The sequence below is a fragment of the Rhinopithecus roxellana genome, chromosome 14, assembly GCF_007565055.1.
Source record: "Rhinopithecus roxellana isolate Shanxi Qingling chromosome 14, ASM756505v1, whole genome shotgun sequence".
Lineage (NCBI taxonomy): Eukaryota > Metazoa > Chordata > Mammalia > Primates > Cercopithecidae > Rhinopithecus > Rhinopithecus roxellana.
Window position 1 is genome coordinate 101,857,969 of NC_044562.1, and position 16,460 is coordinate 101,874,428.

Below are 16,460 nucleotides of genomic sequence, written 5' to 3' on the forward strand. Positions count from 1 at the left end.
ACAAATCTATACAGCATTTTACTTTTTTAAATACTGTAGGAAATTGTGGCACAATGGTACGTATTAATATTTGGGGATCTGAGCATGAGAAGGTACAGTAAAAATATAATATTATACTCTTTTGTGAACACAGGGATATATGTAATCCTTCACTGACCAAAATGTAGTTATGAGGCACATGACTCTATATATTCACAGATTTGAGCAATATCACCACAATCTAATATTAGAACATTTCCATCACCACAAAAATAAGCCTTATACTCATTAGAGGTTACTCCCCATTCCTCTCTCTACTAGCCCCTGGCAACCACTAATCTATTTTATGTCTATAGGGATTTGCCTGTTTTGGGCCAATCACAAAAATTGAATCATAGAATGTGTAGTGTTATGTGTCTAGTTTCTTTCACATACTATAATGGTTTCAGTGTTCATTCATGTTGTAGTATGTATTAGTATTTTTTCTATGTCCTAGTAATGTCCATTGTATGAATATATAACATCTATTAGTTATTGATTCATGTGTGTTAAAATTCCATTGGAAGAGAATACACATTTACGACTGTCATATCCTCATGAAAGAGTAATATCTCTATCATTACAGAATGTCCCTCATTGTCCCTGATAATTGTTCTAGTTCTTCAATCTACTTTGTCTAATATTAATATAGCAACTCCAGTTTTTTTAAAAAAAATAAGAGTTTGCATGTTAAACTTTTTCTCATAATTTGACTTTAAACTTAATTTCATCTTTTATTTAAAGTTGATTTCTTATAGACAACTGATAGAGGGTCTTGGTTTTAGGGTGACCAACTGCCTTTTAAATGGAACGTTTAGATTAGTTACCTTTAATATAATTATTATTTCTCAATATAATTATGGTTGAGTTAAATCTACTATATAGGTTTTTTTTTTGTCCTGTCTGTTCTTGATTTCTTTTCTCTTCTATTGCATTTGTTTGGATTTTTTATAATCCCTTTTTAACTCTACTATTAGTCCATTAGTGATATATCTTTATTGATCTGTATCATGGTTTCCTTAGTTTATAAAATACATTTTAGAGTATTACACTATAAGTTCAAATAATATACTGCTTCACATCTATTATAAGAAACTTGCAAGTGTATACTTTTAGTTCCCCCTCAATATTATGATGCACCTCACAATTCACTACTGTTAGTTTTATCTTAAATATTCATTTGAATGTTTTGCGAAAAAAAATGTATTTTGCCCACAGGTCTTCATTGCTTTGGGTTAATCCAATTTTTCTTTTGGTTTGATTTTCCTTCTTTTTCTAAATTAACACAAATTTTATTATAGGTCTGTGATTAGTGAATTCTCTTGGGTTTGTTTGTCTGAAAAATTATTTATTTCACCTTAATTTGTGAATGATAAATTTTACTGCGTAGTAAATTCTAGATTGACAGCTGCTAAGTGTTTCTTTTGTTTTGTTTTATTATTCCATGCATGTTGCTGAATTACATTATTACTATAATAGATTCTGATAAAAATTATCCATTATATGGACTATGTCTCTTTTTTTAACTTGTTGTTTTTAAGACTTTTTATGTCTATTAAAAGTCATCATTCATTTGATTATGATATGTCTTGTTGTGACTTCATTTTTCTTCTGTTTGGGATTTGTTGAACTTTGTAGATCTCTGAATTCAAATTTTCTATTATAGTTTGAAAATATTTAGAATTACTTTTGAAACAATTTCCCTTTCTGACTCATTTTTTCCCCTGGGGCCCCAATTATATGTCTGTTTGACCACTTGATATTGTCCCGCAGGTGACAAATGCTGTTCTTTCTTTGACCAGTTCTTTTCTCTCTGTGTTTTGTTTTGAATATTTTCTATTGCTATGTCCTCAGTTTCACTGAATTTTGTTTTAGTGTCTAGTTACTCTTACTCTCATCCAATGTATTTTTTTCTTGGATTCTATATTTATGGTACCTACATGTTTGATTTGAATCTTTTTATATCTTCCATTTTTTTCATTATCACATATATATGTTTTCCTCTACTTCTTTGTACATATGTAGTATACTTACAATAACTTTGTAATATCCTTGTCTACTAGTTCAAAAACATCTGTGTCCTTTCTGGTCTGTTTCTGTTGATTGATTTTTCTCCTGGTTATGGATTAGGCTTTGCTACTTTATTGCATGCCTGATGATGTTTAGTTCGTTGCTGGACTTTGTTAATTATATGTCATGTGATGCTTGATTTTGTTATATTATTTTAAATATTGTTGATCTTTTCTCTAGGACAAAATTAGCATACCAGTATAATTCTTTTTAGACTTCCTTTTGAGTTTGACAGAGAAGCTTTACTTATCATTTCACCCCCTCCATTAATGCAATATGTTTATGAAGACCCTATGTATACTTAGGACATAAGTTATTCACTTTAGATGGCAAGAATAGCAACTAATTCCAGACATGTGTGAGCTTTGCTAATTGTTCTGACAATATTTTCCTTAGTTTCTTCCCCTAGTCTTGGGTGGTTTCCTCACACACGTGTGCAAATCAATACTCAGACAGACTTTCACTGACTCTATGAAGATACCTAGACCTCTCTTTCTGTGCAATTCCCTCTGTTGAGAACGTTGTTTCCTCAGTTAAGTCCATTGAGTTCTGTTTGGTTTCTTACTCCATGCACTATGCTCTAGAAGAGCTTTTTAGCCAGTAATATGTGTAAATCATAGGCTATATCTTGGTTTTGCTCTTCTTTCAGGAAATATTCTCATGTACTTCTTGTTATTCAATGTCTAAGCACCTCAATTTCTCTATTTTGTCCAATTATACAATTGTTAAATGTGAGGCATTAAACCCTGACTCCATTACTTTATCGTGAGCAGATAGATGTAGAACCACAAAATATGACTTCCAAATTATTTAAGTTTGGAAAAAAGCTAATTCTCTGTGTACAGATTTATCTGAATACTAAATATAGACTTTCTGTAATCAAATTAAACCTATCCATAGATAGAGGCAATTTAACCATCACATTTTAAATAAAAGCAACTGTGCATTTTGTCCAGAAAAGAAACAATGCAATTTGGTGTAACTTGAAATCTCTTTATCTATATTACCTGTATCTATATCTATCTGTTCATCTATATATACATATGCATATTTCCACAAGGTGCAAAGACCAATCAATTGATTTAATGAATACCACAAATTCATTAATTTGCATAATTACAAAAGTAGATATGCCAGCCAAAACAATACAACAATTTTAAGGTCTACTGATATAAATGTGTCTCATATACCCTCTTAGCCTTCGATAAAGCTATATGTAACAAAGCTCATTTTTGACCCATGTGCTAAATTACTTACTAAATTTAGTAAATAAATCATCTTATAAAACAGCCTTACTCATGCACTCTGTGAAATCTTCACCTAGAATACCTATATAATTTTTCATTTTAACAAGCATACGTTTATAGGTGTATATATGTATTTTTTCATAAAATATAATAGTTTTTTAGGTTCCTAGCTATCTTATGTGTCAGTTATTGATGAATGTATGATATTAACAACACACATATGGACAAATTATTTTCTGCAGGAATATTCATTTTTAGGAAAGGGACAGCCAATAACTTATACCTTACAGGGAAGAATTTATTCTTCTACTAAGATTTACATATTATCAGCAAGATTAGCCAAATCTTATACATTTGGATAAAAATTTACATGCAGAATATGTTGTCTCAAAGTATCCAAGGTAAAGTGACTAGTTGGATTAGAACTAACATATAAAGTATAGCATAAGAAAGGTATCTTAAATTTTCTGAAGTAAAATTCAACTTTCTAACTATGCTTATGTTAATATATTAGGAACAGTCATTGGTATTAGTTCATGTTGCCTGGATGAGCATGATTCACCGACTATTCTATACCTTATTCTCGTGCCCCCTCCCCCACAAAACACTAGGACACCCTTAATCTAAATTAGTTAAATACTCTATGTTAATGTAAATGTTATTAATTTACTGATTTTCAAAATGTAGAACATTTATATTGTAGGATATATGATACTTAAATATTCACTGTATACAAGATTTTGTCCTAATCACTGTATATCTATTTTCCTACTTCTCACAAAATTGAATGTTGGAAATTGTTATACTGATTTTAGAAATAAAGCTATGAGCAAAATAGCTGAATTATCTTCATTATTTTCTCCTAAAAATGGCAATGTTAAGTTAACACCAGGTTTCTTTCTTGCACTTGCCCCTATTCTATGCTGCTCAGCAATATTGTTGTTTTAATAAATGGCCTCAAAATTTCTGCCTCTTCTGAGATACTAAAGCTGCATTATGATAATACAAGCTGAGATTTTCCTGACTTGTAACTGTAAAGTCAGATGTTTCTTCAGTTAAATGTGACCCAGTTAGTAGAATGATACCCAGGATCCCCATACAAGGCTACATTAAAACAGCCATTAAAATGCTGCATTAGGCCTGGCATAATGGTTCATGCCTATAATCCTAGCATTTTGAGAGGCCAAGAGGGACAGATCACTTGAAGCCAGGAGTTTGAGACCAGCCTATGGAACAAGGCAGAAGCCCATCTCTAAATTTTTTTTTTTTTTTAATTAGCCAGGCACAGTGGCCTGTACCTATAGTCTCAGCTAATCAGGAGGCTGAGGTGGGAGGATCACTTGGTCAGCAAGGGGTGTGAGGCTGTAGTGAGCTATAGCATGCCACTGCACTACAGCTTGGATGACAGAACCGGAATCCATCTATAGAAAAAGATTAAATAGTCTGAGCACAGTGGCTGCCTGTAATCCCAGCACTTTGGGAGGCCAAGGCGGGTGGATCACAAGGTCAGGAGATTGAGACCATCCTGGCGAACACAGTGAAAACCCATCTCTACTGAAAATACAAAAAATTAGCCGGGCATGGTGTTGGGTGCCTATTTTCCCAGCTACTCCGAAGGCTGAGGCAGGAGAATGGTGTGAACCCGGGAGGCGGAGATTGCAGTGAGCCGAGATCATGCCACTGCACTCCAGCCTGGGTGACAGAGCAAGACACCATCCTAAAGAAAAAAAAAAAAGATTAAATAAATAAGAAAAATAAAAATGTGCACTGTGGTCATCAGATCATTAAACTAGTTTTGCTAAATTGAGAAAACTTTACATTAATTTCATTGATTTATATTGCACAGTATCTCAAAAATGTGAATCAAATCACATTATTTAATTTGATATTAAAAAGTTTCTATTCTATACCAATACATGAATGCCACTTAAATATCCCATAGTGATGGGTGCAATAATATATGCTGCTTGAATGATTTCTAATGTAGGATTCTTAAGCAGAATTTCATTAATTCTGTGAGCTTCTCTGGAAAATGTTGTGTGTGCAAAATTTATTGAATTGTTATTATATGGTAGGCATTTAAAATATTTTTACATATGTAAATACTAAATGACTTAATTTTAAAGTAATATGGATAATTAGGTAATTTTAAGAATATACAATCTATCCTGCATCCTTGCCTTAAGTAGATTGTATTGAGTGTTAAGCTGTATACATGATAGGATTTCAACCGTTGAATTTGTGTGCTTGGTTCAATATTTGGACTTCCAAAGGGTCCAAAAATACTAAAAACTTGTGAAACTGGGTCTTCACACAAAATGTAAAGTTAGCTTTTATAGGGAGTGGAGTGGGGGAGGATAATTTTCCAGCCGACAAGCAGCCATGATTACCATCCACTGGTTTTATTCTATTGGCTGAATATAGATTAATGTACTTTCTCCACTGTTCCAATGTATAATGTATGAACACGATTACTGGGGTAATTTAGAAACAGGATGCCTTTAATCTTCTGCTCAGTCAATCAATTACAATACATAGGTTATAAAATGTTCTGTGATTTTACACTGAATCCTTAATAGAACTAATTTTGGAGTTAAATGAGATTAGGAAAAGTGTAAAGCCCACAGAGCTCACACATATGTAACAAAGACAATGGAATTTTAGCCATCACATATTTAATTAACCAACCCAAACAAACAGAGACCACTCTGAAAGTTGCAGAGAAAGAGAGAATACTTCAGGGATCAGAAAGCCACTTTTTCTCTTGAAGAAGGAAAGTGGAATTCAAGGGATTCCAGAATCAATATCCTATGAAAGTTAGTTTCAGACTTATAATTAGAGACTTTATGCACAGTTACCTTCTGCATGTCAATATATCTTGTCATGTGACAGATAAACTTTGCGTTTCCAGATGTATTTGGAAATACCTATTACTTTAAAACAGTATTCATTCACTAAATTTATGTGTAATTTAAAAAATGTTTAGCTATATGACCTTTATATAACTTATTGTTATATTATTATGCCGTGAAATCTTAATTAAAATACAACTTTATACGGGAAACTTTAATTACAATCTACACAATATGCAGTTTACTCATTTTTTTCTGAAGTCCTTGATGCATTTTGGGAGGAAGGTGAACTTGGGTTTAGTTAAGACGCTAAGTAGAGAAGAAATGTGTTTTAGAAATGGGTGTAAAAAGCACTCTGTATGTCTTTGGGCATTTGGTGAAGAAGAGTGGTGCATGTGGATACGTTAGGGCCACTTGCCTGAGTTTGTAGTTCTATTGTCTGTGGCTGGTTGTAGGCAGAGAACAGTTGCCAAAGGCTGAGTCGGATTCAGAACCATGGATAGCTCTACGCGTTCAGCACCTGGGAGGGAAACTCGAGTCGTCTCCCAAGCACTGCTGCAGCTAGCGAACAGTGTGACGGAATGATCGACTTATATATATTTTTAAGGAGAAAATAAAACCACACACTAGTGATGTATGGCTTTTTATATTCCCGCAGAGGCAACCATAAAGACTTAGGAAAGCTCAAGCTACTAGAAGAGCCTAGAGGTTGTCATAGGTTGCTTATTTTTAAAGTAAACCTTATTAGCCATAAAATTCAACATTCCTAGAAACGTCTTCCGTTTGATTCATTTTAATTACTCTGATATTAAAGAGGAGGAATTACTTCGGTTCTTGTTTTTGTTTAGATTTTGGGGTTGTTGTTTTGGAACATAAAATAAAAGTTGTTATGCTTACTTCCTGGTTATTGCAACCCACCTGATTCACCTTCCTAAACTAACCCTGCTTCACGGCCCTTCTCAGTTCCACTCCCATTATTTCACTTCAGATTTGAAGCTGTAACTGAGAAAATAAGAACCCAGCTGACTCAAGGCATAGCAGGCTAATGAGCTGCAAGAACCCCCCAAATTATATCATGCAACTTCATGGGTTGACAGGAATCTCTCGACCCTTATCTCCAGCAGGAAATGAGATATTTGTCTGTGTTCTGCTTGAGTAGATTGAAGTCGTAGCAAATTCCATTTAGAGAAAGGGGCGTGGAGAGGGGCTATCAGGTTAAAGGGGGTGGGGGAGAGATAACAAAAATAAAGGGAAAACAATAAAGAAAAACTAGAAAAACAACTTCAGAAACACGCTTTCCTGGCATAGCTTGTCACATTTGTTTTCCTAAGTCTCCAGGAGGACTATTTGAACAGAAGTGTCTGTATACCCTGAGATTCCCTCGCTGTCAGCCTTTGAGAAGCGAGAAGGAAGAGGACTCTATTCTGCCCCTTGAACCCTTTTCTATCCTATATGAGATGGCTCCTTAGAGATGGTGGAGGAGAGCAGAATGTAGCTAGTGTGTTCCGGAGATGAGTGGCATCGGAGGTCACAGCCAAGGGTGGTAACTCTTAGCCCCACCCACCTTTTGTTCCTTCCCCTTGGCGCTCAGCCTCACCTATTTCAAACTCTTTCCTTGTTTTGTACTAGTCGCTCGCAATCTTTGGCCTTCTCGTCTTTGGCCGTCTCATCTTTCTCGCAGCCTACGGCACCTGGAGACCAAATCAACCCCCAATCTTGCAACCCTCCAGGGACTCAGGCAGAAACTGGGCATGCTCAGCGGCACGGGCAGCTTTCAGTCTTTCCGAGGCGCGGCTCAGCCCTGGGCAGGGACCCGCGTGTCAATTCAGTTCGGGCTTCGGCACCCACCTCCGCTGAACCCAGGGATCCAAGCTGCACCCTGAGGCTAATTCTGCACCCTTAGGTGGTTCATTCTCAATCTTCAACCTGCTGAGCGCCAACAGAGCTTACAAATACTCCTCATTAAGAAATTGTTTTCCCACCTGTGTTTTCCTTGCAGCTAAGGGTGCTTTAGCTACTGCGGCGTGAGGAGCTCAGGGACGGAGCCCTGTGGCTGGTGGCCGCAGAGATCACCTTCCCAGAGTAGCTGTTTGTCACTGAGTTTTGGAGATTTCTTGGCTGGCTTCCGCTAAAGCACGCTTGAGTAATCCGAGCTGTGGCGGCGCCCAAGCTACCAGGATAAAGGGAGCGTGTGTGTGTGTGTGTGTGTGTGTGTGTGTGTGTGTGTGTGTGTGTTAGGGGGAGAGGGCGGGGATAGAAACGTCAACCCCCCCGACCCCCAGCCTCCTTTTCTCTCTCTCCTTCCTGCAAAAGCGGCACAAGTCTTCCGACCCCCCTCAGCCATTCCTCACTGCTCTGGGCAACCGCCAGGTTAAGCCCATTTGCACTGGGAAATTGGCGCTGTTTGGGAGAAGAGAAACAGATCGATTGCCCTTGTGACTCCCCGCCCCCTTCCCACCCCACCCCCACCGCTCCCTCCCTCCTTCCCTCCCCCGCCACCTCCCCTCACCCCGCCTCCTTCCCGTTCCCCACCCCCAAACCCTCTCACCCGCGGCAGTCCGGTGCGAGGCCCCTCCGGAAGGTGAGGGGAATGGATTGGACTCCGGTGGGGAAAGCGGGTGTCTAGAAGTGGTGCTAATGGGAAGAGAATTCTGGTTTCAAAAGAGGATGCTCTGCCACAAAGAGCGGCTCGCGCGCTGGCCTGGGCTCTAGCCGAGGAGAGATCCCGGGAGAACTCCAGAGCTCCGGGGGAGCGCTCCTCGGAAGACTGGGGCCAACATGCCTGTGCGCAGGGGCCATGTGGCACCACAAAATACATTTCTGGGGACCATCATTCGGAAATTTGAAGGGCAAAGTAAGTTCATTTGTTCTCTTCTCTCGCCCTCGCTTTCTGCCTTGATAGTGCACTTGGCGTCCACCGCTTCCAAGCTGGGGAGACCGGCAACTCCAGGCTCCGTCAAGTTAAGAGGCTATGAAACCGAGCCAGGAGGTTCGAGTGGCAGCGGGAGTGTTATTCTTCTGATATTAATTTTGATTTACATTTTAGATTACGGTCTCCATTATAGAAGGCAATTTGATCCTCCTCTACCACTGCTCCATTATCTGCCTTGCTACTTAATGTCCTACTATTCTACTATCTTAAAGGGAACGTGCTAGGATAACATGGGTTTATATTTTGAGGTTGTTTTACTGTAGACTTTTTGAAAGTCGGAAGCAGAGCAGACCACACTATTCGAACAAGAGAATGTAAATGGTAGTAGCGATGTAAATGGCTATGCAAACTATATTTTACCTTGGTTAAACTGCAAGGCAGTGGTATGACACGGATACTTGCTTGCTATTAGTTTATAGAAGCTAAATGTTGTATTGAATCAATGCAAATATATCCTAAGCAGGATAATTTGGAAAAGCAGTATCTTTTATCTCTGCTGGTTTCCGATGCAAATGGCTCATTATTCAAAATAATATTTCTATTCTTTTATTATCCCCTTAACATTTCCATCTAGAAATTTAAAAATTGAAGTGTAATAAGTAAATCCCACAAAGACTGAATGCACAGAAATTTAATGTTCTCATGTGGACTAAATATAGGGAATACATTTTTGCTATATAAGTATATTAATTTAAAATCCTATATTTGTTAACTTATCTTCAACCTTTTCTTAAAACTATATTAATACATTTGTATGCCATATATTTTGCGGTTATTTCAACACTGCATTTAGTGACGTGAGGATCTGGTACCTTGCGTACAAAATAAACTTGTATATCCTGCTTCACAACGTATTTGGAAATAGTAAATACAATCTGTGATATAAATTAATAAGCTCTTTGTATTAAAAATTCCTGCTACTACACAAAACATCAAGGATCTCCCAAAGTAAAAGTAAAAAGTGTTATCATGATATTCACTGAGTGTGTGTAAATATTTTTCTTTTGGAAAATATATATTATGAAAAGTTGAACCTTTGCCTTATTGAATTGCTATTAAATATGAAGTAGTTTCGTTACTAAAGCTAGTTGCCTTTGTTTTTAACATGATGTGTGTAACATGCCTAAGAGAGATAGAGAGAAGCCAAAGAATAATAACTACTTTGAGAAAGTTGTATTCAAAGGGCCAAGGTTGAAATGAGAAATCTTACAACTACAAAATGTTTCACTGTTTGACTTTGAAAATATTTACATTACAATCAAATGACATTCTGAAAATATCAATGGGCAGCTGCTTGTCTGAGGGCCCACTAGGATCCTCAACAGTTGCAGGGCTTGAGAGCTAGACTATTTGGGAAATTCTATTCTTGCAATTTGAAGAGTGGTTTCTTAATACTTTCTGTTAAAATTACTTAGGATCGTTAATCTCACATTTAAAGTTTGTGGGGTTTCTTGTGTTTTCTTTTTTCATAAAGTATAGGGAAATTAATAATTTGGGGAAGCACCTGCATTTCAGAGCTCTTATTATGCAACAAATTGCTTCAGTGTTATGGAGAATATTGTGGAAGCTTTTTCAAAGATGCCATGCTATCTTCTTATTACAGATAAAAAATTTATCATTGCAAATGCCAGAGTGCAGAACTGTGCCATCATTTATTGCAACGATGGGTTCTGTGAGATGACTGGCTTCTCCAGGCCAGATGTCATGCAAAAGCCATGCACCTGCGACTTTCTCCATGGACCTGAGACCAAGAGGCATGATATTGCCCAAATTGCCCAGGCATTGCTGGGGTCAGAAGAGAGGAAAGTGGAGGTCACCTACTATCACAAAAATGGTAAAATTTATCTATTTAATATTCCTTCTATTTGATCCCATTGAAAAGAAATTTTGACTGTTAAAAGTTCATATGCAAAGAAGCCCAAAATATTCAGTTGTAGATATATGCTTTCCTTATAGTATTTTGAGATCCAACATGTATGGGAATTCTGATTAGTGATCTGGGAGAAACAATTTTTTCTTTGAATAAGGTTACTGTGATCTCTTCAAAAGTACAGTAATATAATGTCACTCAGGTTAAAAATGCTACAAAACAGTCTTAGATGCTACTTTCTTTAAGGAATTATAGAAAGATCAACTATTTACTGTTGCGTTGGTATGCATTTGGTAGGTGAGATATACAGATACAGTGTTATTTGTTTGAACTTTACTCCACAAAGCAAGTTTATGTTGAAAACTATATCTAAAACTAAAACTATTACAGTTATGTCTCTTGGCCCTTTAGCTTTGGTTGATAGGCAACACCTCTTGTTTCTTTTCCTCCTTCTTATACAAGATTAAGGATGATAAATAGGTACTTATACGTTGATCCAGTTAACCTGTGTATATTCAAACAATAAAGGCTGTTTATGTAGTCAAGATTTGTCCTAAACTAAGAAAATGAGGAAAAAATTATGATACTGTGGAGTTATTAGTATTGATTTTTATAACTACAGCAAAACTGGCATCTTAAACTTAAGGTCATACCTCAACTTCAAGGGCAGCACCTCCTTCTGTCAAACTTGCTATGAGAGCAATAAGAGTTAGATACAATAGTTCTCTTAAAAAACTGCACATGTAATAGATAGGCATGCCTTAAATACACAATAGATATGTAAATGAACTCACATATATGAATACCGAGATATGCCCATTTTAAGGTATGTGTGTGTGTGTGTATATATATATAGATATCAGATTCCTGAATATCTATATATCTATATCTATAATGGTATTTGACAATTTGGGGCTTAAAGGTAAAATTATTTTTAAAACTTGAATGTTATAGTTAATTTTGTGGATATTTCATCATCATCTATTTCTTTTTATTCCACTAACAGAAATTACTGAGGCAGAGGGGTAGCTGTTCAGATTTTTAGAAAACTCTTCAGATTTTGATAAATATGTAATGTGCCATGGCCTATATCATATAATGACTCATCATTTGGTAAACTAGACAGAAAAAAAGACAGCAAGGAAAAGGTTTCACTCTTACTCGTATTTTCTTATAATTCAATGTACAATGTACAATTCTTAATTATTACATTTTCCTTAACATGAACTTCAGTGGTTACAAAACATTACTAAAAACAGGTTTGTATAACTTTGTAGTAATCTGGAATGAAAGCAATTATATAGTTATCAAACAGATAGAAATTGGTTTTAAAGTTCTTCCCACGTTTCTCATACTTTTCAATGAGTAGTGTTGGCATACTAGAAATAGCCTAATTATTCTGTTGTCTTGAAAACATTTATTGGATTGAGCTCTCACTACCCAAATGTAACTCATGTCTTTCGAGTATCTGATGCCAACAATCTGGACTTTTGGAATAATTTGAATGTCTGACATTTTTTCCTATTGAATATTTATTATGATGCCAACACAGTCTATATTGTGGTAACTTCAGTGAATGTTGGTCCATCTTTGGTCATTATGTTTTGTAGACCATTTCAGGGTTTTTTCCAACTCCTAGAATTTAAGTATGACATTAATCTGGACAGTCCAAATTGCTCAGATACCAGGTATATCTTTCAGAGTGTTTTCAAGTAGAAGTTATCTATTATAGCACAAGTGGCATGATGATGTTTTGAAAGTTGTGAAATGTGGGTGTGTAAAATGATCTCAAAACACTGTAAAATGGCAATTTAATAAGAATCACAAATATGATTAATTCCTATTAAATTATTGAATTTTCTGTGTTGAACATATTAGTACATTGACAAATACAAATCTTTCTATTTGAATGATTTTCTTGGTTATATGCATTAAAACTCCCTTGTTTTCAGAAAAGGACTTTTGATTTGGAGGATTGTTTAGGTATAAAAAAATTAACCTTTGGTAAAACGTTTGATTCTGTTGACTTCCTTTTCAGGTGTAACTCAGTCTTAAAGGATTTGAATATCTTTAGCATTAACTATAAAATCTACCTATTTTGCTTTGATTGATATGGAAAACACGAGATAATGGACCAAGCATTTTCTTTTTATTTAATATTTTAAGAAAAATGTTAATTTGAATGACCTTTTCAGATAGTGATGACACAGTTGTACTTGTTTGCTTTGAATGTAATAACATTGTGTTTTGGCTGCTAGTTCAGATACTTGAATAGAATCTTCAGTGTGTCTTGGTTTTATATATATGACAACTACAAAATTAGTTAGAGCTTATGAGATACAAATTCTTGGACAGTCTCATCTCTTAGAGATAAGACTACTGCCAGCTTCTCTACATTTACAAAAGCGGGAAGGGGGAAAATCACCAATATATTTGTTGGTTTGTTTCTCAAATTTTCCTTAATTCTTTATTATTGATGTCATTGACTTTTGAGTTTCTTGATTTCTTAACTATATACAGTAAATGCTTCTTTTACTTATTCTTTATTTAGCATTTCACAAGAATATGAAGAGTGATGTAATAAGCCCAATGAACAAATTAACAGAAAGTTTATATATTCTGTTTCCATTTCTTCCATTTGCTCTTACTGAAGGAGTAAAAATACGACCAAGGCATTATTTTGGAAAGCTTGTTCTCTAAAGTGGCCCAGAGGCTTTATAAGCAATTTAAACCCGTGATCTATGCAATGAGTTCACACTGATGCGGTTCATCGTGAACTGCATGATCGTCATTTTGCAACACCATTTCCTACTATGCTTCTGTATGTGATTGTGCTAGGTACAATTAAACTTGCTGTTTATCAGCATATCAATTTTTAAAAACCTAGTTATTTGCAGTAGGAATATTTGACAGCTCTTCCTTTGAGGATTCTATTTTACAGTTTAAGTCATTATTGCATAAATCATCCTTGGCAGCTGTGAAGTATTGCTTGAGGTGATAAAGCTGTAAATCTTTTGACATAAAACTCTAATTATACAAAACTATAATTATGCTATGACTTATATAAGGATGGGCATGTATTTTAATAGCATAATACATTCATTTAAAAGCACTTTTCAGCAACAAAGATTAAAAAATAGCAAAGACTTCAGTTATTAACTAGTTCATAGTTTTAGATGATGCGAATGGAAAGGAAACAGAAAAATAATAGTTTAGTTAGGCCCCACAACTAAGTTTATCCCTCATCTGGTTTGGAGTACGTCACAGAATAGAGCTAGCTAGTTTAAGTGCTAAACCCCTTCAGGCATATTTAGAAATGTGACTTTGACCTTAAATTATCAAGCAACTTTAAGCATTTGAAAAAACAAAGTATATTTCTCCAGGAGAAATAAACGTCCTTACTCAGTAAGAGAGTAGGACTTAAAATATATTATTTTTTGAAGTCGGAGCATTCTTATATTTTTGCCATTATGCTTTCATGCACACTACAGTAGCAATTTTGCTAACAAATCAGAAATATATAGTGCTACTTTTCTTATCTTCACACTGCTTTTAAAGAACTGAAGAAGGATAAGGGACTGAGAGAAGTCCTTGCCTAATCCAGTCAGATATCAGTACAAAGTTTCAGAGGTAGAGTTTGATTAACTAAACTCAGAAGAGGTCTTGATTTGACAACATTGAATTTACTATGTCTGGAAATTATGTGGAAAGATCTTCTAGAAACAGCTCTGCTTTTGTGAATCAAGGTGAAGATGTATACTGAGTGCCTCCTCTCTCTCACATAACATACCAGGCACTATAAGAACAGTAGGAAGAGATACAAAGGAAGATGCAACCTGATGTCTGCTTGCAGGACATTTGTATTACAGAGTGACTAATGTTCATTTCCATCTTCTAAATCTCAGCTGTTTGTATAAAATTATTTTTAATGGAAAAAGAGTATTTGGACTATGGGGTTGTTAATTGCATAGAGAACCTGCAAAATTTATTATTAATTGCTATTTTCCTTCTATTCCCCAAATTTAAAAGAAACGTGCTTATGTGTATCTTTTTTCACCATTGTCATGTATACATAATAATGTATTAAAGAAGCAATGAAATTTAGTTAAAATTTTATTAGTACAAACAGAAATTTCACAAAATTTCATAATAGCTTTATATAAGTTATATGGCATATAAAACATTCAGCTCTCTTAATTCTTGGATTGTGTAGAAGACATACAGATGGTAGTTTTTTAGACAAGAACAAAAATATATTTTGTGTGTGTGTAATTCAAGCAATGAGAAAGATTTTCAGAGCGTATCTTGCCTAGAGTTTGCTTGGGTGTTCATTTTAACTTTCTGTTTATACATTTTTATATTCTATTCAGTAGACTACTGCAACAACAGTAATCCTAAAATTCGTTTTCCCTTATGTGCATAAATTTTATATCATCTCACCAACTTCGCATATCATCCAGAATTCAGATTTGATCAGGTGTAATTGTTGATAAAATAGGCATTCTCAAGGAATGCTCTTCCCCACAATTTGAAAACGATTTCAGTATTGTACGAAGTGAAACCAAATGCCCTAAAACTGTGGCTGAGCTCTGTTTATCAGTTACTTTTCACCATTCACCAACATCATACCTCTAAGAAATTCTGGTGCCAACAAGAAGCCATGTTGTCAGCCAGCTTGAGGGAGAACTTCTTAGTTATTTTCACACCCAAGGGGCTTGAGAACAGGTCGGTTTAGGACTGAAGGAACAGGATAAGTTTAACAGGAGAAACTTGTTTCTACTGGCTTCCAAAGGTTTTTGGTTGGTTGGTTGGTTGGTTGGTTGGTTGTTTTGGTTTTGTTGCTGTTGTTGTTTGGTATAAATAACCTCCGAATCCATTGCTGGCAATCTAGCCTGCCAGGAGAGTCCCTGGTTAGTTGAGCCACAGGGAAGTAACAGTTGGGATATGAAGTTTTCAGGTGTCATCATTCATCTGTGATCTATACTAGAAATTTTGGTGTCATTTTCCATTTTTCTCCATCCCTCAGCTCCCTAAACCCAACTAGTCACCAAACCCTTTCAATCTTTACATCAGAACTATCTTTCAATTCTACCTCCACTTTTCCAACCACTTCGAAGTGGTCTAATGAAAGCTTGCTGTCCTTCTGAAGTATTCAAGTTTCTAGTTTCTCTCCTCCGATTCATCCTCTATATGCTGAGAGAGAGCTATTCCTGAAACACGAATCACCTATGCTGATGGCTTATTAGCACCAAGAATCACTGAAAGTAAATTTTATATATTAAAAAGTGGATACAAACCATCTCATAAAATATATATTCTTATTATTCCCATTTTGTGGAAATAACACTGAGGCCCAGAGAGACTGAATCATTTGCCAAATTGCACATAACTCATGCACAGTGGAGTCTGAGCCCTTAACAACTTTGTCTTACTCCTGCTAGATGTACCTATATCAAACTTGTTTTCAGTCA

General features: G+C 35.6%; 1 protein-coding gene across 2 annotated transcripts in view; it reads left to right on the forward strand.

Moving 5' to 3' along the window:
- Positions 1-8,717: 8,717 nt before the first annotated feature.
- KCNH7 (potassium voltage-gated channel subfamily H member 7) overlaps positions 8,718-16,460 on the forward strand; it is a 466,858-nt gene continuing 459,115 nt past the window's right edge. For both annotated transcript variants that reach the window (XM_010361847.2, XM_010361848.2), the window contains exons 1-2: positions 8,718-9,041; positions 10,723-10,953. In XM_010361847.2, coding sequence (XP_010360149.2) covers positions 8,966-9,041; positions 10,723-10,953 — 307 coding nt within the window. In that variant the 5' untranslated portion in view covers positions 8,718-8,965. The remainder of the gene's footprint in view (positions 9,042-10,722; positions 10,954-16,460) is intronic.